The sequence below is a fragment of the Choloepus didactylus genome, chromosome 17, assembly GCF_015220235.1.
Source record: "Choloepus didactylus isolate mChoDid1 chromosome 17, mChoDid1.pri, whole genome shotgun sequence".
Classification (NCBI taxonomy): Eukaryota; Metazoa; Chordata; class Mammalia; order Pilosa; family Megalonychidae; genus Choloepus; species Choloepus didactylus.
The window spans coordinates 6,037,112-6,059,305 of record NC_051323.1 but is presented as its reverse complement, the minus strand read 5'-3'; the positions used below and the strand labels follow the sequence as shown (position 1 = coordinate 6,059,305).

The 22,194-nt window shown below is 45.6% G+C and overlaps 1 protein-coding gene across 7 annotated transcripts in view; it reads right to left on the bottom strand.

The window, feature by feature from the left end:
• The window catches only part of ST3GAL5 (ST3 beta-galactoside alpha-2,3-sialyltransferase 5), a 52,212-nt gene that overhangs the window by 10,674 nt on the left and 19,344 nt on the right, over positions 1–22,194 (bottom strand). For 5 of the 7 annotated variants that reach the window (XM_037806892.1, XM_037806893.1, XM_037806895.1 and 2 more), the window contains 2 exons: positions 11,703–11,820; positions 8,772–8,883 (listed from right to left, as the gene is read on the bottom strand). In XM_037806892.1, the coding sequence (XP_037662820.1) occupies positions 8,772–8,883; positions 11,703–11,820 (230 nt within the window). Of the gene's footprint in view, positions 1–8,771; positions 8,884–11,702; positions 11,821–22,194 lie in introns of those variants that run through there. The other 2 variants (XM_037806898.1, XM_037806897.1) reach the window with 2 other exon arrangements.

Sequence of the window (22,194 nt, the reverse complement as noted above, 5' to 3'; positions counted from 1 at the left end):
CTACATGTGCACAGCTCTCGGGCTGCCAAATTTTCTCTTTGGAAGTTTCATTTGGGAAGGAGTGCAATTTCATTCCATCTCCAATCTGGCAAAGAATTCAATTTCAGGCTTCAAACTTAGTTTTCTAGACACTGAGCAGAGCAGAGGACTCGGCCATCACCTTCTAACTGCAGCCCCTATGGTGCCCAATACAGCAGGTGCAGCCAGTAAATCCTGAGAGAATAAGCCCTAAATACCACTTGAAACGCCTCACGCCACAGCAACCCCTTCTTTTCTCTGTCTCGACTAAAGTAGCATTAACTGGCTTTGCCTCTCTCCTCTCTCCAGCTCTTGCCCGTGGCTCAAAGCTAGGAAGGAGCTCAGGAGACAGGATGCAATGAGGGTCATCGCTTCCCTCATCAGGCAGCTCCGAGCTGGAGCCCAAGGTGCTGAGCGGGGAGGGACCTGGAGACTTCCAGCCCTCGCCAATCAAGGGCAGGAAACGCGGCGTTCCCTTTTTAAGAGCCTCTGTTAAGAGTAAATGGACATCTGGTAGCTCTGATTGTTGATGAGGTGGCGACTTGCCATGGAAACCACAATGTGAAAGCTCACAGAACGGTATTTAAAAAAAAAAAAAGATCAAAGCAATTTTCCTCAGTAAAATCTCCATGTTCATAATTTTTGATAATCCACCTCAGGATTCTAGGCAAAAGGTGTAATTCTTAGTAAAAGGCAGGGTTCTCTTATGATGCTTATCTTGAACCCAGGGCAGTGGTCTCAGGCTGAGGGAGAGCTGGGGGGCTGGGCAGGGGCCCCCCTGCCACTGTCTGTACCATCTGTCAGCAGCTGCCTGGGGCAGGGGCAGGGACTAAGGGTGGGCTGTCTACTGAGAAGCACAAGGAACCTTACTGGGTGATGAAAATGTTCTAAAACCCGAGCGGTGCAGCTTGCCAATGCCCTTACCAAAAGTAGTCCCCAAATACCTGGGTCCCTACCTGAGATTCTATAAAAGATGCAATCGCTAAGTTTTATTTTTCAGAAACGTAAATCCACCAGAGTGTTCCTATACCAGACAAGTCCTAAAACCCAGAGGCAACAGCCTCTTTAAGATCAACTATCAGATGAGGTCCCCCTTCCCCATACTGTCGACACTCCCTCTCAATTTGAACAAGTTAGGGTGCTCACTGCCTAGACACCCCTGCAGATGGGGAAGGAGATTAAGTGAGAGTTGGGGGTAGCAACAAACAAGATAAGATTTAACAAAGGTCTATGAAACTTTATATAATTATTTTTATATTTTTGGATGCTGGGATGTTGGAATGGCTGGAAGGAGGTAAATGACCTGGTGGAGATGAAGCCTATAGCATCCTTTGGGATTTGCTCTATAGCTGCTCAACGAATTGTGCCTTGAAGGTTTTCTGTATGTACATTTTATTGCATAATAGGGAAGGGACTGAGACTGTGGAACTGTAACCCATAACAATTTTTGCAATTACCTATATGACTGCTTGCTGAGCTGCACATCGAGAGATGATACTTCTCTATATGTATGTTCTATTTTACAGTAATGGAAATGGCTGAAGTTGTGGAACCGTGACCCATGACATTTTTTGAGATTTGCTCTCTACCTACTTGTGAAATCGTACATTGAAAGTTGTCATTGTTATGTATACATGTTAAAGTTCACAATAAAAAAAAAAATGGGAGGAAAAAAAAATAAAACCGGAGTGGTGGCATAATGGTAGAAATTTACTGGTGCCTCCACCATAAGCTGGAAATGAGTAAATCTCATGGTATGTAAATCTTATCATATCAACTGTAAAGAAAAGAAAACAATCAGAAGATCTGGATGCCAGACACAGCTAGATGCATTTAATTAGCTGCATTATCTTGGGTGAAGCACTTAACCTTTGGTGGAGGCTTCCATTACCTCATCTCTGAAACGTTCAAGGAGGGCATGGGGAGAAGGGAGCAGCCTGGAGGAGGGAGAAGAGTCCGTTTGGAGGTGCTGGAGCCTGGACTAATTTAATAACTTGGCCTGGGGTTACCCACCTACTTTAGGAGAATTTAACTCCCGGGCCTGGAGCTCGTTTTCAGGGTAGCACACAGTCTTTAGCTCTTGGAGGAGAGAGACAAGGCCAAGTTCAACCTGCTGCCACGCAGCCCCCAGATCTAATTGACAAGGATGCACCCTCCCCTCTCCTCAACATCTTTCAAATGACAGAACCACAATTTCAGAGTGACCAAGGGCTCTTCAGAGACTGCTGCTAGTCTTTCAAAATACCAGCACATCAAGTGACATCTTTAAACGGAAACAATAAACCAGAACTGACCCACTTCCTCTGCCACCAGGTGCCACCTCGCCTGGCAAGCTGTGTGAGGACCAGATGCCCGCCAATGGAAGGGGGCAGGGCTTTCTTTGTGGGGAGCAACGACTGCACCCCGTCTCACAACCGTTCAGAACCTGTGGACCCTCGTCAGCATCCTCAGCCATTTCCTTGCTTCTGGGGACTCGAGAGCGGGCTTTTGTTTTTGCTTTAATGATGCATAATCCAGGATCAAAGCGAGGAGCTGCTGGTTAAAGGGGAGCGTAATCCACAAGCCATTTCACCTGCCTGGCCTTGTCACCTCCTCAGTCTCACCTTCTGCTGCTCCCCAACCCAATTCCTTGGTGTCACCCCACTCTTGCTGTCCCCCGGGTTTGCAAAGCCCTCTAAGGCATGCACATCTGCATCAACATCTGTCACAGATATTTTGAAAAGAGGGATATTTTAACCCCTTCAAAGATGCTAGAAAGCTACTTAAAAAAATAAAAGTCCCAAGTAATACAATAAAAACACCCCTAATTCCACCAGGGCTACAGCAGGCTTTCACTTTCCCCTTTAGTCATGTCTAGACTGAAACTTTCACTCTCATTGTAAAACTAGCCCTGTTCCTCCCTCTTTCCCCACAAGAAAGTTACAGGGGATTTTCTACACTATTCATTTCTGGATTATTTGGATTTGGGGACATTATTTTTACAATTAGGAAAAGGAAAGATCTTTTCAGAATCCTTGGGAACCGGGAGATGTGGCTGACACTGTGCGTTGCTCCGTGGTCCAGGGGGAAGGGGAAGGAGAGCTTTTCTGTCTTCCAGTGGAGGCACAGGGTCAGACTGGAGGGTGTCTGTCCTGCTCCTCAGAGGGCCATTAAACCCAGTGTGCATGACTCAAGGAACTCCGAGAGCTGCCACCTACTTAACTGCGGGTTTTCTGCACAAGCTGGAGTTCAAAGGTCAAGTAACCTCCCCCCTCCTTCTGGAGTTTAATATGCACAAGCACCTATTAATTAAGGTAAAATATGAGCACACAGTCCCTATCTTCAAGGAGCTTGTCTGGAAGACAATTGGGAAGAGAGACAGAAAGCAGGTCTGAGGGGCTTCTAGAGCCCAGGGGAGGTGGATCAGGGAAGGCTTCTTGGAGGAGGAAACTCCTGAGCTGAGACTGGATTTAAAGGATGATTAGCAGTTACAGAGCCAAAGGACAGGGAAAGGGCATGTGGCAGAGAAGGAAGGAAGAATGCAGCAAACATGGGGGAAAGAAGAGTCTTTCCAACAAATTGTTTGGGACAACTGGCTATCCACCTGCAAAAGAATGAACTTGGACCCCAACCCCACACCATATACAAAAATTAACTCAAAACAATTTTAAGACCAAAATGTATGAGCTAGAAATATAAAACTCTTAGAAGAAAACAGAGGTATAAATCTTTGAGACCTTGAATTAGGTCTTTTCTTAGATGTGACACTGAAAGTACAAGCAACAAAGGAAAAAAACTCATAAATTGGATTACATAAATACTGAAAACTTTTATGCTGCAAACGATAACATCAAGAAAGTGAGACGATAACCCATAGAATGGGAGAAAATAGTTGTAAATCATGTATCTGATAAAGGACTGTGTGCTGGTTTGAATCTGTTATGCCCCCCACAAGCCAGGTTCTTTTAATCCAATCTTGTGGGTGCAGATTTATTATGGGTGGGATCTTTTGATTGGGTTGTTTCCATGGAGATGTGGCCCACCCAACTGTGGGTGAGACCTTTTGATTAGATTATTTCCATGGAGGTGTGATCCCGTCCATTCAAGGTGGGTCTTGATTACTTAAGAGAGCTGAGAACCCACACAGACCCAGACGCTTGGAGATGCAGACAGAAAGACGTTTGTAGATGCTAAGAGACGAAGCCCAGAGTTTTGCCCTGGAGAAGCTAACAGAAGACCCCCAAATGCTTAGAGAGAAACAGCCTGGGAGAACAAGCAAGGATGCACAGGAGCTGAAGAAAAAAGCGAAAAGAGACAGAAGTCCAGAGACATTTTGAAGAAAACCATTTTGAAACCAGAACCCAGGAGCAAAGGACCAGCAGATGCCAGCCACGTGCCTTCCCAGCTGACAGAGGTGTTCCGGATACCACTGGCCTTTCTTTAGTGAAGGTATCTTCTTGTTGATGCCTTAGTTTGAACACTTTTATGGACTTAGAATGGTAAATTTGTAACCTAATAAATCTCCTTTATAAAGCCAATCCATTTCTGGTATTTTGCATGACAGCAGCTTGAGCAAACTGGAACAGACTGGTATCTAGAATATATAAAGAACTCTTACAACTCAGTAATAAAAAGACAACCCAAATTTTAAAATGGGCAAAGGACTTGGAATAGACATTTTTCCAAAGAAGACAGACAAATGGGCAATAAGCACATGAAAAGATGTTCAATATCATTAGCTATTAGAGAAATGCAAATAAAACCACAATGAGATACCACTTCAAACCCATGAGGATGGCTACAATAAAAAAGACAGATGATCACAAGTATTGATGAGGATGTAGAGAAGTTGGAACGCTCATACATTACTGGGTAAACAGTCTGGCAGTTCCTCAAAACATAGAGTTACCATATGACCCAGTAATTCCACTCTCAAGAGAAATGAAAACATGTCCACATAAAACATGGGCACAAATGTTCAATATGAGTATAATTATAATAACCAAAAATGGAAACAACTCAAATGCCTCTCAACTGATGAATGGCGAAATAAAATGTGGCATACACACACAGTGGAATATTAAGCTGAAAAAAGAAATGATTACATTTATAGGAAATGTCTAGAAGAGGCAAATGCATAGAGATAGAAAGTAGATTAGTGGTTGCCGAGCACTTGGGGAGAGAAGGGAATGGAGAGTGATGTCAAATGGGCACAGAAGGTTTCTTTCTGGGGTGATGAAAATGTTCTCAAGTTGACTGTGGTGACGGTTTTACAACTCTGGGAACACCAAAACCCATCACGCCACACTTTAACTGGGTGAATTTTATGGTATGTGAACTATATCTCAATAAAGACGTTAACAAAAGAAAGGAAGAAAGACTGCAGCTCCACCGAGGAACCGTGAGGGGTAAGGGTCCCTAAAATAGGCAGCCCTGGGAGGGAGGGGGCAAGGCAGGTGGGACGAATCAGCAGGAGCCAGGTCAGATAGAGCCCTTGCGGTTAGACTAAGGAGTCTGGATTTTTTCCTGAAGTTAGGGGCGAGAAACCAAAGCGTTTTGAGCATGGAAGCAACGATCAGATTTGAATTTTTAGAAATGCGCTCCGGCTATAGAGGGGCCTGCCAGGATACAGAAAGGTGGGTAAGGAGACACGAGGCTGAAACAATGGTGAGGGCAGAGGATTCCCAGGGACAGTCCTGGGTCCCTATTCCTTCCCCTGGAATTCCAGAAATGGTTTATTTTGTAGACATGGTCTCCTGCTTTCAAATAACCTATACTTTAGATGGGCTGATGAGATGCTCACGCAAATACCATGGTACAAGACGGAATCTGGAGCGTTTCAGAGGAGTTTCAAAGTCCTCCCGAGGTTGGGTCTGCAAGTTGCTGAGATGGCGGGGGGTGGTACCAGTGACCAGGAACGGGGGCCTCCTGAGAGAAACTTCCAGGCTGACGCAAGCCCACCCAGCACGCAGGTCAGGGAGAGCCCCAGGTTATGGAGGCCGCCTGGCAAACCTCAGAGGACTGCAGAATCTCAGAGCTGGAAGGGCCCTTGAGCCACCCATTGGCTGATGCCTGAATTCTACCTAGCACTGCCACAAGAGTTCTCTGGCTTCCCTAAAGACCTCTGAGCCTCACCACCAAGCGGCCCAGTTAGTCCATCTTTGGACACCAGGGGCTGCCATCCCCTGCTGCGTCCCCACCCTCGGACCCCACAAGCAGGGCCAAACCTCCTCTACACGCCAGGCCCTCGCCGGCCGACGGGAGCCACCAGGTGCTGTCTCCTGGTCTTTTCTTCTCTGGGCTGCACAAACGTTCCTGCCCTATCGTCCATTCCTCAGGGACTTTGTTTTGCATCTCACGTGCGGTCATTCTCCGAAGTCGCCAGAGTTCCTTGGGGGAACGTCAAAGAACAGTGGCCAAAGTGAACGGGGCACCTGGCTGACCCCTGGGGGGACCAGCCCTGGTCTCGATCCTAGAGCCTCTTCGTGCAGCTTAAGACGAAACGATCGCAGACGGGCACGGCACATGCGGACGCAGAGTGTGCTGGCCGGCTGGGAAAACCACTCAGCTGTTCTCACAGGAGGCATTACTAAGCTGCGCCATCTCTGTCCTGTGTCTGTGAAATGCGGTGTTCAACCTTTGCACACAGGCTCTCTCCAGTAAACCTGGCCTCTGTGAGCACTTATCTGTGCATTTGGTCCGGCAGGCAATGGCTTCTTTAAATGGACAACAGAACGAGGACGCAGACAGGGTATGGAGGAGAGCAGCAACAAAACAAAGGCAACTTCACGGCAAACCAGTAAGTCATATGAAGTGTCATCGTTTCAGGCCTTTCCTGGGAGACGATAACCAGACAGGATGCTTAAAACCTTTATCCAAGAGAGCTGTGAAGGGCCTTTGAGCGTCAGGGGATCTGGGATGTCTGCAAAGCCAGACAGACTGGGAGGAGAGGGAAAGTGCCAGCAGAGGACCCTGCGCACATCCTGCCCTGCCAAGCAGACGTGTTAATGCCAAGGAGATGAAATGTGTCCCTGGACATCTGAGGAAGATACAGCGAGGAGAGCAAGGCTCCGCAATCAGCAAGACATGACAGTTTTGCATGGGCCAAGTGTGTGAACCTATTTTGAGCACGTTCTTTTCATTTCCTTAATTATACCCATCTGTATTAAGAAAGATTGGAGGCACTTTGAAAGGACGTACAGATTAACACAGAGGCTGGTGAATAAAAATCAGGACCAGGAAAGGAGCACTGGGGCTATGATCTCGTTCAACTTTCATCTGTGACTATCTGCATTTCACAGATGAGAAAACTGGGATGTGAAGCAACTCAGGAGCTTGGCTAAGGTCTCGCGGTTGCTGAGTATCATTTAGATTTGAATCTGGGTGCATGATGAAAAAACGTCAGCTCTTTCCTCCGCGCCTCGTGCCGCCTGTAACTTGTGGCTCTTCTCAGGCTGGGCTCAGGCCCTTGACCCCCAACTTATGAGCTCTGGTGACCTTGGGAAGTCATTTAATCACCCTGCCCCCCGTTTCCTCAGCTGGGAAATGGGGATAATGGTTTCTGCATTCCCAGGACCGAGTTAATGTTGCTACAGCCTTTAGAAGAGTTCCTGGCACATAGTAAGCACTAACTATTGCTAACTAAACCAGATGTGGACATGGGTGAGCGGCTTAACCTTCCAGAACCATCATCTGTAACTCAGAGATCCTATTAGCTGTCTCCCAGCTATGATGATAATTAAACGCGATGAGTTGGAAAGCACCCGGTAACATTTGATACCTGCCAGTTTTCATGCAAGCAACCTTAGTGAAAACCATCTTTTGTTCCAACCTGTGCCGCACATCACTGGATAATTTAACCACTCAAATAATCAGTGAAATGAGCATTTCATCTGTCAACTGACTTAGAAAAATAAGTATAAACTGAAGGAAAAATCTTGAAACACAATGCAAAATCATTAACTCCAAAACTCAAACACAGGAATGAGAGGTGATATTAAAAGAACTTCTTCCACCTGTTGTAAGAGCAGGTACGCCAGCCCTTTCGCCCCACACAAGGCTGGAGTAATGCGGGGAGACCACTGCAGGTGGGGGGCATGGGTGGTCAGGGGAGTTGTTCTTTTGGTTTGGTCTTTGGTTTCAGTTTGAAATGTTAAGCTTGAGAGTTTTTCCACTCCACTTCCAAATGTTCGTTAATTATTTGTAACACATTAGAGATGACATTACGGTTTAAGTGTATGCTTGGAAATGCTTGAACTTATTCAACATAAAGGAAGCACACCAAGGGAACATCTAACTGTGGTGGTTTGAAGCTGTGTGTACCCCAGAAGAGCACGTTCTTAGCCTAATCCATTCCTGTCGGTGGGGACCCATTGTACGTAGGACCTTTCGATGAGGCTACTTCAGTGAAGGTGTGACTCACGTCAATCAGGATGGGTCTTAATCCTATTACCAAAGTCCTTTATAAGCAGAATGAGACAGAAAGAGAGAGATGGCAATAGGAAGCAAGAAGCTGGACATCAATGGAACCAGAAAAGAAGGGAGAGACCAGGAGACGCCACCATGTGCTTTGCCATGTGACATGCTAAGGACCAAGGAGCACGGCAGCCAGCCCCAGAAACACCCCAGTCTTCAGGAAGAAAGCATCGCCTTGATGACGCCTTGATTTGGACTTTTTTCCTGACCTCAAAATTGTGAGCAAATAAATTCCCATTTTTTAAGCCAGCCCATTGGATGGTATTTGTCTGAACAGCTCAGGAAACTAAAACACTCACCTTTACCCGGTCAGGGTCGACATGGTGCAGTTTTTTCATGTCGCATTCTTCAGTAACATAATTCAACTTGAGGATATAAAGGATCCACACTCCAAAGACAAGCAACATACATCTGGAAAAAAAATCAATTTGGTATAAATGACGCCGTCATTTGACAACTAAGAGAAATAATGTGAAGTGAAAAGTTAATTTACATTGAAGACTGCATGTCATGCAGCATGAAAGTACAATCTTTAAGTTGGCCTCAGTGGCAAAGGAAGGCACAGTTTTCCTCTTTTCTTTACAATATAAATAAGCTCTTTATGATTGTCTTTATTATAAACGGATCTAGAAAAAAACTGTTTTGCAAAGAACCCATAATAAAATCTGAATCACAAGCAGATTATTTGACTAAAAAAAAAAAAATTCAATAGATTTTGAAATATAGAATCTCAGCTTCAACTTTTTGCCAATTTAAAATTCTGTCAATCTTACAAAAAAGAAAAAAAAAAAGGAGATAAACAAAACAATCCATTCACAACTACCTCTGAAGAATTCTACCCAGAGATGAGACTGAAGGAAGTGAGACAGAACCACTTTAATTTTTTTTAAAGATCTAATGAACTCACACCATGACATAGTTTAAAATACACACACAAAACAGGATTTAGAGAAGATAACTGGATCTAGTCCTTGTTCTAGAAATCTCATTTGTAGTAAGTCCCCCAAGTGATAACTGACAAATCAAAAGTTTCATTTATTTTTAAGTTTAAATCAAAGTTTAAGAATCACTCTTTTAAATAATGTTTGTTATTTAGAAAACAAAGTTAAGGAATAATCTTAAGAGGAAAATAATCCAATTTCTAAAGAATGGGGGCAGTTTCTTTTAGAACAGCATCTAGCCTAGTATACTGTACGCAACACATGCAAGATATTTCTTGAGGATGACTATGCAAGGAAGTGTTGCTAGGAAATGTTTTCGAGGCTTAATTCTCATTTTAACAGGCTCCCACAAGAACCTGAACATCTTTGTCTCCCCTCGGCATAAGTATGATGTTAAATGAATAGGATGCTACTGTTTGCGTAAGAACGGGGGTTGAGGGGATGCTGTATAATGAAAAACAAGGTTGGTCTTTATCCTCAGTTCCTGGGGAAGCAACTTTTGAATCTCTGGAATTTCCTGTGTTCTCTATTGTGAGCCCGGAATTACACCTGATAGGGACAGGGTGGGGACAGCCACACCTGTCGTCTTAGGGTGGGGCTGTTACATCAGAGACCAACCAGGTGATTAGGGGGTTGGGGCTTGGAGCCAGGTCACATTGGCCCACCTCCCAACCTCTGGGAGAGGAGGGGGCTGCAGACTGGGTTCAACCACGTGGACATGTTCCATCAATCACACCTACGTAAGGAGACCCCATAGAAACTTAAGGCCCTGATGAGCTTCCACGATGAAGAAAACACATCTCTGTGCCGGGAGGGTGACGTGAGCTGACTCCGTGTGGAGGACACGGGAACTTGTGTCTGAGACCCTCCAGTGTGTCTCTCCTTTGGGCTTCTTATTTTATCCTTTTACGATAATAAAGAGCACAGGTTTAGCACTTTCAGTGAGTTCTTTGAGTCGTTCTAGTGAATTATCGAACCCGACGGGGTGGCGAGAACTCCCTGAATTTGTATCCAGTTGGTCAGGAGGGTGGGTGGCCTGGACCCCCGACCTCGCAGCTGGTCTCCTGAGGCTGGCCCTGAGCCTGCAGGATCGGCCTCACTCCAGGTGGTTCGAGTCAGCTGAACTGGCATGTGTAGTCTTTGCAGCCACTGATGGACCTTCTGAAGCTGCAAAGTTGGTGTCAGGAGTGGGGTGGTGGGGAGTTGCTGACTGGCCTTTTGACACTCTTTACAGGGGAGAAAACACACAGCACCTACCTCAAATGTTTCTCATGTGCAGAAGACACTGGTAACACTGGTTGTCTGGAAGGAGTGGAGGGGGGTGGACGACAGGACTTTGGGGTGCAGGGGTGAGATGTTTCCCTGAGTACCCTTTCGTATCTTTTGAATTTTGAACCTTTTGCACGTACCACCTACCTTCTCCTCCACCCCCAGAAAATGAGTTGCATTCAGTGGCTGTAATAATGCTCTCATTTTGATTATTTTTTTTTAAATAAAGAAAGGTGGTGCTAAAAGCAAGCCTGGTATCTACGCACTGACAGCACTGTACTTCTGTGGTTACAGGTCCGCCTGCCCAGCCCCGCTGTCCCCACAGTGTCCCCAGCACCCAGCCTGGTGGCAGGCAGGCAACAGGCCTCAGTAAACACCGGCTTGAGAAAGAAAAGGTAATGGAATGTGTTATGAGAGTTCATAAATATATATTTCCTTTTCCCTCCTTTTTCCTACATCTTTTAAATTAGTACTGGGAGATGAGAGACTAGATTTCAAGGCTGGATTTTCATCTTTAGACTTGAGGGAAAAAAGGGGTTGTTTTCCACTTAGTTTAGCTGGTCCCAAATAAAACGGAGAAGTGCCTCCTTTATTCATTCTACCACTTATGAGGATATAAGGGTCACCTGGCTAAAACACCTGTCATCCCTTTTAGTATTTAATACTTAATGTTATTCAAATGCCTTTAGGGAACTTTAACCATATTTTAGATGAACTGGCTGAAAGAACGAGCTGTCTTTCGTTAAACAGCGGCACGGAGGCAGGGAACCGGCAGGCTCACTCTCTAGGACACATACAACGGGCACGGGAGCCACAACCGGGCACCACACTGCTGCCCAAATCAGCTCGATGCAGAACCCGGTTCCTCCACCACTGAACTTTACTCAGACGTGCTTCTCAATGATCTCCGTCTGCTTCTCCAATGTGAGCCACCTTCAGGGCTCTCCCTGAGCTTCTCTCCCAGGTCTTCCCAGTCCACCCCCGTCAGGGGGATCTCGCGGCCCCATGGGTTGGACTTACTTGAGAATGTCTTTTAGCAACAAGCTGGGTCTCCTCATCTTGCTTTGGGCTCGGATGCACCATTGCAGGGTAGGTCTGGAGCAGTCGCTTCTCAGTTTCCCGCACTCAGCTGGCATTGCTGGGAGGGCAGAAGAAGGGAGGGGCAGAGCGATGAGTGAGGCGGGTTAGGTTTTTAAAAGGCTTTATGTGGTACACACAAACTGTGGAATACTGCTCAGCAATAAAAAGGAACGAACTTTCAATAACCGGGCCAACTTGGATGGCTCTTGGGGGAATTATGCAGATATAAAAAAAGAGCCAGTACTAAAACATTACATATTGCTTGATTCTATTTATATAACATTCTTGAGGTGGCAAAATTATAGAAATGGGGAATGGATCCGTGCCGGCCAGGGGTGTGGTGCAGGGGTGCTTTGGTAGTTTGAATGTATTATGTCCCCCAAAACGCCATGTTCTTTAATACAGTCTTGTGGGGGCAGATGTGTTAGTGTTGATTAGGTTGGAATCTTTGGATTAGGTTGTTTCCATGGAGATATGACCTACCCAACTACAGATAATACCTTTGATTAGATTATTTCCATAGAGGTGTGGACCCACCCATTCAGCATGGGTCTTAATTAAATCACTGGAACCTATACGAGCTCAGACAGAAGGCACTCACGCTGCAGCTGAGACAGACATTTTGAAGATGGCTGTTGAAAGCTGACGATGACATTTTGGAGAACGCCATTTTGAAACACAACCTGGGAGCAAGCAGATGCCGGCCACGTGCCTTGTCAGCTAACAGAGTTTTTCTGGATGCCATCCTCCTTTCTCCAGTAAAGGTACCCTATTGTTGACGCCTTAACTTGGACACTTCTATGGCTTTAGGACTAACTTTGTAACCAAATAAACCCCCTTTATAAAAGCCAATCCATTTCTGGCATTTTGCATAAAGGCAACGTTAGCAAACCAGAACAGGTGCCTTGATGATGGAGATGTCCTGGATCCTGACTGTATCCATGTCAGCATCCCAGTGGTGACACGGTCCCACGGCTTTACAAGATGCTTCCATTGAGAGAAATGGGGTAAAACACACACACGGGCCCTCTCTGTATTATTTCTGACAGGAGTGCTTGCATCTACAGTCATCTCTAAATGAAACATTTAATTTTTAAACTTTAAACCAAAAAGCCTGTTAGAGATACATACAGAAATATTTACATACGAAATGATGTGGTATCTGAGGTCTGCATAAAAAATGAAAAAAGGAGGAAGGAAATAAGTGGGCGGGAGAATACATGAAACAAAACCAGCTCTAAATTGCTAACTGCTGAAGCTGGGAGACAGGTACTGGGGTTTTCTGTACAATTCCTGCTATTTTGGTGTATGTTTGAAATTTTCCAAAATAAAAAAAAAAAGTTTAAAAAGTTACATTAAAAAAGGAGAAAGTGTTACATTAAAAAAAGAATATGGCAATTTAAAAAATATTTCTTTAAAAAAAGAACTCTTCTTGGGTATGTTTGCTTACTTATCCTTTTGAATTAATTTCTCTCTCAAGTTGTCAAGTTCTAAATAATATCCCAAGGGGGTATTATAAGAGAAAGAGATATGTCTCCCCCACAGCAGTTTTTCTCCTGCCTCCCAACTTAATAGAACTCTGGATTTTAAATCAGGCATGCAGCCCCTCCCCAGAATAAAAACTACACTTCCCAGCCTCCCTTGAGACTGGGTGTGGCCTCGTGCCTATCTTCTACCAATGGGATGTGAGCAGAAGTGACGCGTACAACTCCCAGGATGCACGCCTTGGCATCCTCCCTCTTCCCATTGGCTAGGATGCTGGGATGCAGGGATGCTGGGATGCTGGGATGCTGAGATGCGCAGAGCCCCTTTGGACCACTCAGAGAGGACTTCTCCCAAGGGATGGTGGCACAACAAGAGAAGGTGCTTGGGACCCCAGGCAGCCAGCCAGGTAGGGGAGGGCCACCATTCCACCTCTGGGCTGTGACATAAGGAAAAACAAACTTCCATCTAGTTTAAGCAAAGTTACCCTAACTAACACAGGCACTGCTCTGAATTAAGTTGGAGTTTAGTTTTGGGTCCGGGCGGAGGTCAGGTGTGACGCAGAGGGAAACCGAGCCATAATGCATGGAAAAAGCAGTGGTGTGCCACTCACCGGTCCCAGAGAGAGAGGGAGGCACCGTGAGGGGTCCACGGGAAGTGTGATCAGCTTGGGGCTCAACCAGCAGCCGGGGAGCACACAGGCGGAGCAGAGGACCTGGGGCTTGTGTCTTTCTTGTGGTCTCAGGCTAGAGGTTGGTTGATTTCCCCAGGGAAATCAAGGATTGGACAGTTTGAAGCAAACGCGTGAAAGGGGAAGGGACTGGAGGTCCAAGGGCAGCGGGGTTGGTGAGCTTATCATCTGGGACCGCTGTGGGTTTGGGCTAAGCTGTGTGGGTGATGTTGGCAGTGGCTGCAGGTGTGGGTTTGGGCTCTAGGGGAAATTTCTGTCCCAGGGCTGGAAGCTGATCAACTAGGCCCGAGGCCAGTGTCCAAGCCAGTGGCTCAGTCACAGAGAGGTGGATGCCGAGACAGCACATAAAAATTTTGATAATTATAACAGGTACCGGTTGTTGTTATGATAAATTTTTTATGAAGAAATAAATAATGCCTTTATTTTACAGGCCTGTGTATTTGGGTATTTTTAAATGAGGTAATCCATGCAAATTGCTTCACACAGGGCCTAGAACACAGAATCTTTCAAGAAGTGCTGGCTACTACTGTTATAAAAAACAGTGCAATTATTAAAACGTGCCATCATCAATTGTAACCCATGTTTCCCCACCAATGCAGGGTGTTGGTGGTGGGGTAGTGTATGGGAATCCTTTATTTTATGCATGATTGTTCTGTAACCCCACAACCTCTCTAATAAAAAAAAAAATTTAAAAAAAAGAAAAGAAAAAATGTCTTTACTACATTTAATCTTTCAGCCTAAAGGAAGTTTTATCTCCTTCACTCTATTTCCCCCAGAAGGGTTTTGCCATTTTCTTTGAAAAAAATCTTATATCTCAAACTAAACTGACTCTCAACTATTTGTCTTTACTACTGTAAACAGTCTCTCCCCCTACTCTAATTCTATGTTCTAACTGGGTAGCACTAGAGAGCAGGAACTTTTATAGTTACATATCATTCTATTTGGGAAGTTTTAAAAAGTGGTGCCAAGGACCTCCTGGGTAAGCTTTTGCTAAGAATTTGCTGAATTCTTAAAGGAGACGTTAGAACAACTGGGACCCTGGAAGGTTTGTGAACACCAGAACTCTGTGGTCACCTAATAGATGTTCAGCCAAGTGGTGGGAACCTAGAACAGCACATACATTAAAGTAAAGTTTCTAAGATGCTCGTGTCTTTGTGCCCAGAATGACATTCAGTTCACACCAGGACTCAGAGAGCAAGGCTGGTGGTGAGAGGACTGGGTAGAACGCGGGCTTCGTCTCTGGCTCTCGGCTCTACCTCCGCCTCTCTCTCTCCTTCTCGGCCACAGGGGCTGCAAGCCTGCAAACTACATCTCCCAGCCTCTCCCTTACCAACTGGTGGCCTCAAGACCCCTCTTGAAGACCTAGTTGTGCTCTCTAGTTTTCTTCCATTATCTTTTCTCTTTGATTTTCTGCTTGATGGAGGAGGCGTTGCAATGAAAGTCTCCATTACATCAACACTGAATCACATGCCTTACCAACCACTGGAATAATCAGGCACTGTTAATTTCAATGGTGACTGCACTTTTGACTAACAAAAACTACCAGAACATATCCATAGGCATACAGGGGTATAAAGACGTGTGGGAAAAGGTATATCTATGTGTTACCAATAGAAGGGGCAACTGTGGGTGAGTTAATAACTTCTTGTATTCTTTATTATACTACCTGGATTCTGTGTGTTACTACTTTTATTTTTGAAAAATTTGAGAAATTTTCATTTTGGGGGAAAAATCCCTACATTAAGATGAAAAGCTACTAGAAAACCACCCAAACAAAATCTTTTTTAGGAACTGTGGATCATCTCTTTAGGACAATCTTGCCCAAACATCTCTTGTTAAGAACAGTGTTTTGTAACTCAAGCCTTTAAGGATGAAAAAGCAGAAACAAAATGACAAGCTTGGTCACTGTGAAAGGACCACGTGTCTGCTGAGCTGGAGAAAACAGATTTACGGAGATCCACGACAGGGAACGTCGACACGCAGCAAGTTTAGCGGAATCAGGGGCAGAGTCATCCCCATGCTGGGGAAGCATCAAAGCAGCTCTGCTTAAGCACCAAAGGAGCTTCCAGAAAGCTGCAGAATGAATCACTGGATGAATCAATGAGGACAGAGGCCCTTTGCCTTGGGGGGCTCCCACTCTCTCCTGCTCTGGCCTGGCAGTGTAGCATTAGCTGGAGAATTAGCAAGGAGGATGCCATCGACAGATTCTCCAAATTGAAACCACTCACCACATGAATTTGAACCCGACATTGTGGGATTGAGAGCATCTTCTTGATCCAAAGGGGGATGCGAAATGAAACGATATAAAGTTTCAGTGGCTGAGAGATTCCAAATGGAGTCGAGAGGTCACTCCAGTGGACATTCTTACATACTATATGCATAACCCTTTTTAGGTTTTAATGCATTGGAACAGCTAGAAGTAAATACCTGAAACCATCAAACTCCAACCTAGTAGCCTTGACTCTTGAAGATGATTGTATAGCCATGCAGCTTACAAGGGGTGACACTGTGATGGTGAAAGCTCACTAAGGCCTGTGCACCTGAGGAAGATACGTAAGAGTGAGGCCCACAGCTTCCCATCCATTCGTAGAACCTGCAGTAACTCTAAAAGTGGAGAATTGTCCACTGAAAACAAAAGTAGACAAGATGCCACAAAGCAAAACATGCTGAATCGCCAAGTTAACTGTGCAATTACTAGTGCCAAGAGTGGGTGTGACACTGATATTCATTATCATCATCCACTTCGTTGCCTGCACTCACCTGTCAAAGGCTACATATGGGCAGGTGGAAGAGCTGAGAATTCCAGCCCAGGTGTAGCCACCCCCCAGCCCCTGCCCCCTCCACCTGGGGCTGCTCAGGAAGGTCTTGAAACAAGAGGTGGATGTGCATAGACGTGTGTGTGTGTGTGTGTGTGTGTGTGTGTGTTTAGATTTAATACTTTATATAGCAAATCAAGACTGTTGGGCATTGATGCCAGGATAGACACATTAATCACTGGAACAGAATGGAGAACCCAGAAATACATCCACATAAATATATCCAAGTGATCTTTGACAAAGAAGTAGAAACAGTTCAATGGACTAAGTCATTTTCAAAAAACGGCTCTGGAGCAATTGGGGAAAAAAATGAACTTAGGCCTATAACTTACATCTTAGGCAAAAGTTATCTCAAAATGGATCATGAACTTAAATGTAAATCATAAAACTAAAAAATTAGAAAAATAGTAGGAGTAAATATTCAAGATCTAGTGTTAAGCAGAGATTTTAGAGCTGACCACAAATATGTCATCTATAAAGAAAATACTGGTAATTTGGACTTCAACACAATTAAAAAAAGTTGCTCTGGGAAAAACCTTGCTAGTGTGTGTGTGTGTTTAGTAACGAAGGCATGTGTATTAGTTAGGGTTCTCTTGGGAAACAGAAGCAATGAGAGATGTCTCTGATTATCAAATTGTAAAAGTGACTCATGCAACTGTGGGTATGCACGAGTCCAAATTCTGCAGAGCCATCAACAAACTGTCAACTCCAAGGAAGATGTCCGATGAACTCCTCGGGAAACGAACCGACAACTTCAACGAACTCCTCAGGAAACGAACTGGCAACTTCCACGAACTCCTCAGGAAATGAACTGGGATCTTTGACGAACGTGCTCGATGAACTCCTCAGGAAACGAACCGGCAACTTCGATGAGCTCCCCAGGAAATGCTTCACTGGGCAGCCGAAAAAGAAGTGAAGGTTCTCTAACCGTCCCGCTTATAAGCCTTCAACTGATCACCTGGACCAAACCCAGCCAATTGCATTCTGTCATTGTGGAAGGCACGCCCCTTGATGAGTCATCAGCCAGCTGCAGTCAATTGACTGATGATCCAACAAACCGGCCCACTGGTTTATTAACCAGCCTCAAATAGCCTCACAGCAATCGTCAGGCCAGTGCCCGCTTGACCAGACAGCTGGGTCACCTAGCCAAGTTGACACACGAACCCAACCATCACAGTCCACCCCTTGTCAACTTGGCAGTTGTAAGCATCACCTAAAACCATACCTTCAAAATGAACGTTACAGCTTATGCCATTTGATAAGGGGATAAGACAGAGAAGAAAGCAAAGATATTTCCTTTACAGACAAATACAAACATAATCATAACAAAAACGAGGAGGAAATACTCATGTCATCATAGTCCTCGTTTCTGTAACTGGTCACGTGGCCGTAGTTCATATTTATCACGACCTTCTTCCAGTACCCATTCCATGTTCCCTTTACCCTCAGCAAGCACCTCAGCTGGCCGTGATTCTTTGCCTGGTGGGGTGACCCAAACCTTCATTCCTGAAGTTTCTTGGCCATTGGTAGTCCTGCCTGGATTGGGTTGTTGCAGTTTTCCATTGACTTGAATCACGGGGCATGGTAGTACTAAGAGACGCCCCAGGGGATCTCCTGTATTCCAGGAAAACTCTTCTTTACTTCCATTGTGTAGTTGCAGTGCTATTTCCCCTTGATAGTCAGGATCAATCACCCCAGCCACTACAGTAATCCCCTTATTTGCCTGTTGATTCAGAGGCATAAGAAGCCCAAAGTGGCCAGGTGGCAGCCTTAACTTCCAGTTCAATGGGATTATTGTTGTGTTTCCTGGTGGAAGCACTCCTCCTTTTGGAACCAAGACCTGTAGACCAGCAGAGCTTAAACTTGCAGGGACAGGAAGCAAAAATATCCCTAGTGGATCACCAGGAGTGATAGTGAGCGGTGCCACTCCTGTTTCCACCCCTTGATTTCTGGACCCATGAATCCTGACTATGGGAGAAACAGCACCATAGAGTGGACGCTGATTCAGAGCATACACAGCCACCTAGTTGGCGCCGTAATTGAGTCTTCAACAGGCCATTCCACCATTCTATCAACCCAGCTGCCTCTGGATGATGGGGAACATGGTAAGACCAGAGAATTCCATGAGCATGTGCCCATTCCCTCACTTCATTTGCTGTGAAGTGGGTTCCTTGGTCCGAAGCAATGCTGTGTGGAATACCATGACGGTGGATAAGGCATTCTGTAAGTCCACGGATAGTAGTTTTGGCAGAAGCATGTCGTGCAGGGAAGGCAAAACCATGTCCGGAGTATGTGTCTATTCCAGTAAGAACAAATTGCTGCCCCTTCCATGATGGAAGTGGTCTGATGTAATCAACCTGCCACCAGGTAGCAGGCTGATCTCCCCGAGGAATGGTGCCATATCGGGGACTGAGTGTGGGTCTCTGCTGCTGGCAGATTGGACACTCAGCAGTGGCTGTGGCCAGGTTAGCCTTGGTGAGTGGAAGTCCACGTTGCTGAGCCCATGCATAATCTCCATCCCTACCACCATGACCACTTTGTTCATGAGTCCATTGGGCAATGACAGGAGTTGCTGGGGAAAGAGGCTGATTGGTATCCACCAAATGGGTCATTTTATCCACTTGGTTATTAAAACCTTCTTCTGAAGTCACCCTCTGGTGAGCATTCACATGGGACACAAATATCTTCATGTTTTTTGCCCACTCAGAAAGGTCTATCCACATACCCCTTCCCCAGACTTCTTTGTCACCAATCTTCCAATCATGTTCCTTCCAAGTCCCTGACCATCCAGCCAAACCATTAGCAACAGCCCAGGAATCAGTATACAGACGCACCTCTGGCCAGTTCTCCTTCCAAGCAAATTGAACAACCAGGTGCACTGCTTGAAGTTCTGCCCACTGGGAGGATTTCCGCTCACCACTGTCCTTCAGGGACATCCCAGAAAGGGGCTGCAGTGCTGCAGCTGTCCACTTTCGGGTGGTGCCTGCATATCGTGCAGAACCATCTGTAAACCAGGCCCGAGTCTTCCCTTCCTCAGTCAACTAACTGTAAGGAACTCCCCAAGATGCCATAGCTGTGGGCTGGGAAAGAGAAGATAAGGTGGAAGGAGTGGGGGCCATGGGCATTTGGCCACTTCCTCATGTAACTTACTTGTACCTTCAGGACCTGCTCGAGCTCTATCTCGTGTATACCATTTCCATTTTATGATGGAGTGCTGCTGTGCATGCCCAACTTTATGGCTTGGTGGGTCCGACAACACCCAGCTCATGATAGGTAACTCAGGTCTCATGGTAACTTGGTGGCCCATGGTTAAGCGTTCTGTCTCTACTAAGGCCCAGTAGCAGGCCAACAGCTGTTTCTCAAATGGAGAGTAGTTATCTGCAGAGGATGGTAAAGCTTTACTCCAAAATCCTAAGGGCCTGCGTTGTGATTCTCCTGTAGGAGCCTGCCAAAGGCTCCAAACAGCATCTCTATTTGCCACTGACACTTCCAGCACCATTGGATCAGCTGGATCATATGGTCCAAGTGGCAGAGCAGCTTGCACAGCAGCCTGGACCTGTTGCAGAGCCTCATCTTGCTCCGGTTCCCACTCAAAACTAGAAGCTTTTCTAGTCACTCGGTAAATTGGCCGGAGTAGCACACCTAAATGAGGAATATGTTGCCTCCAAAACCCAAAGAGGCCAACTAAGTGTTGTGCCTCTTTTTTGGTTGTAGGAGGGGCCAGATGCAGCAGCTTATCCTTCACCTTAGAAGGAATATCTCGACAGGCCCCACACCACTGGACACCTAGAAATTTTACTGAGGTGGAAGGCCCCTGTATTTTTGTTGGATTTATCTCCCATCCTCTCCCATGCAAATACCTTACCAACAAATCTAGAGTAGTTGCTACTTCTTGCTCACTAGGTCCAATCAACATGATATCATCAATATAATGGACCAGTGTGATATCTTGTGGGAGGGAGAAACGATCAAGATCCCTGCGGACAATATTATGACATAGGGCTGGAGAGTTGATATAACCCTGAGGTAGCACAGTGAATGTAAACTGCTGGCCTTGCCAGCTGAATGCAAACTGTTTCTGGTGGTCCTTGCTGACAGCAATTGAGAAAAAAGCATTTGCCACATCAATAGCTGCATACCAGGAATCTGGTATTGCTTCTGGTTCACTATTTTGCTAGGCAGGGGCAGTTCTAGTGGCTTCCACTTGGCCTTTCCCACCATAATAGCCCTCACTCCAGGAGTCGGGGAACCATTGTGAGGACTCTGCCAGTTGCTGAGTATGTCTATTCCAATTATGCATTCCGGCACTGGGGAAATAACCACAGAATGGGTCCGGGGACCCACTGGACCCACTGTGAGATGGACCTGAGCTAAAACTCCATCAATCACCTGAGCTCCATAAGCCCCAACTCTGACTGGTGGACCAGAGTGACATTTTGGGTCTCTGGGAATTAATGTCACTTCTGACCCAGTGTCTAATAATCCACGAAATATCTGATCATTTCCTTTTCCCCAATGCACAGTCACCATGGTAAAAGGCTGTAGGTCCCCCTGGGGAAGGCTGGGAGGAAGATTAACAGTATAAATTTTTGGCAGTGTAACAGGGTCCTTTCCCAAGGGTACCTGGCCCTCCCTTCATTCAAGGGGCTCTGGATCTGTAAACTGTCTCAAGTCTGGGAATTGGTTAAGGGGCCGTGATTCTCTGTTTTTGTAATTCAAGGGAGACTTTTGTTCACGTGACCTAGAATAATTCTGCTTATATATTCAAACAAGAATTTAGTTGATTGCCCATCTATTTTACTACTTTGTACTTATGATCCATTAGCCAACACCATAAGTCTCTGCGAGTCATATTATTTTGATTGCTGCTTTGAGCCTGTTTTCCATTCTGGTAGCCATGCCCACCTTGTCTGTGGTGATTAACTGCAGCCACTTGGCTTCTGCTGACTCAGGACCCGATTATCCCCATTGTGTTTAAGGATTCCAGTTCAGTGACAGCAGTTCCTACAGTAATATCTGACCTGCAGAGAAGGGCGACTGCAGAGCTCTTCAGGGATGATGGAGCTAGTCTCACAAATTTATTCCTCACAGTCCTGGTAAAAGGTGTGTCCTCTGGACATTCCAGGGCTGTGTGAGCAGGTCTTCCATGATAAATCCACTCTGACATTCCAATCTCTCTAAGCCTTTGAATCCCCTCCTCCACATTGTACCAGGGCAGTTCTGGCATTTCAACCTCCAGTAATGCCGGCCACCTTTTGATCCATGTTTCAGCCAACCACCCAAACAGATTGTTAACACCCCTTCTAACCCCTCAAGCTACAACACTGAATGCAGAATCTCTGCTTAGTGGGCCCATATCAGTAAATTCAGCCTGATCCAACCTTATGTTCCTTCCACCATTATCCCACACTCTCAATATCCATTCCCACACATATTCCCCTGG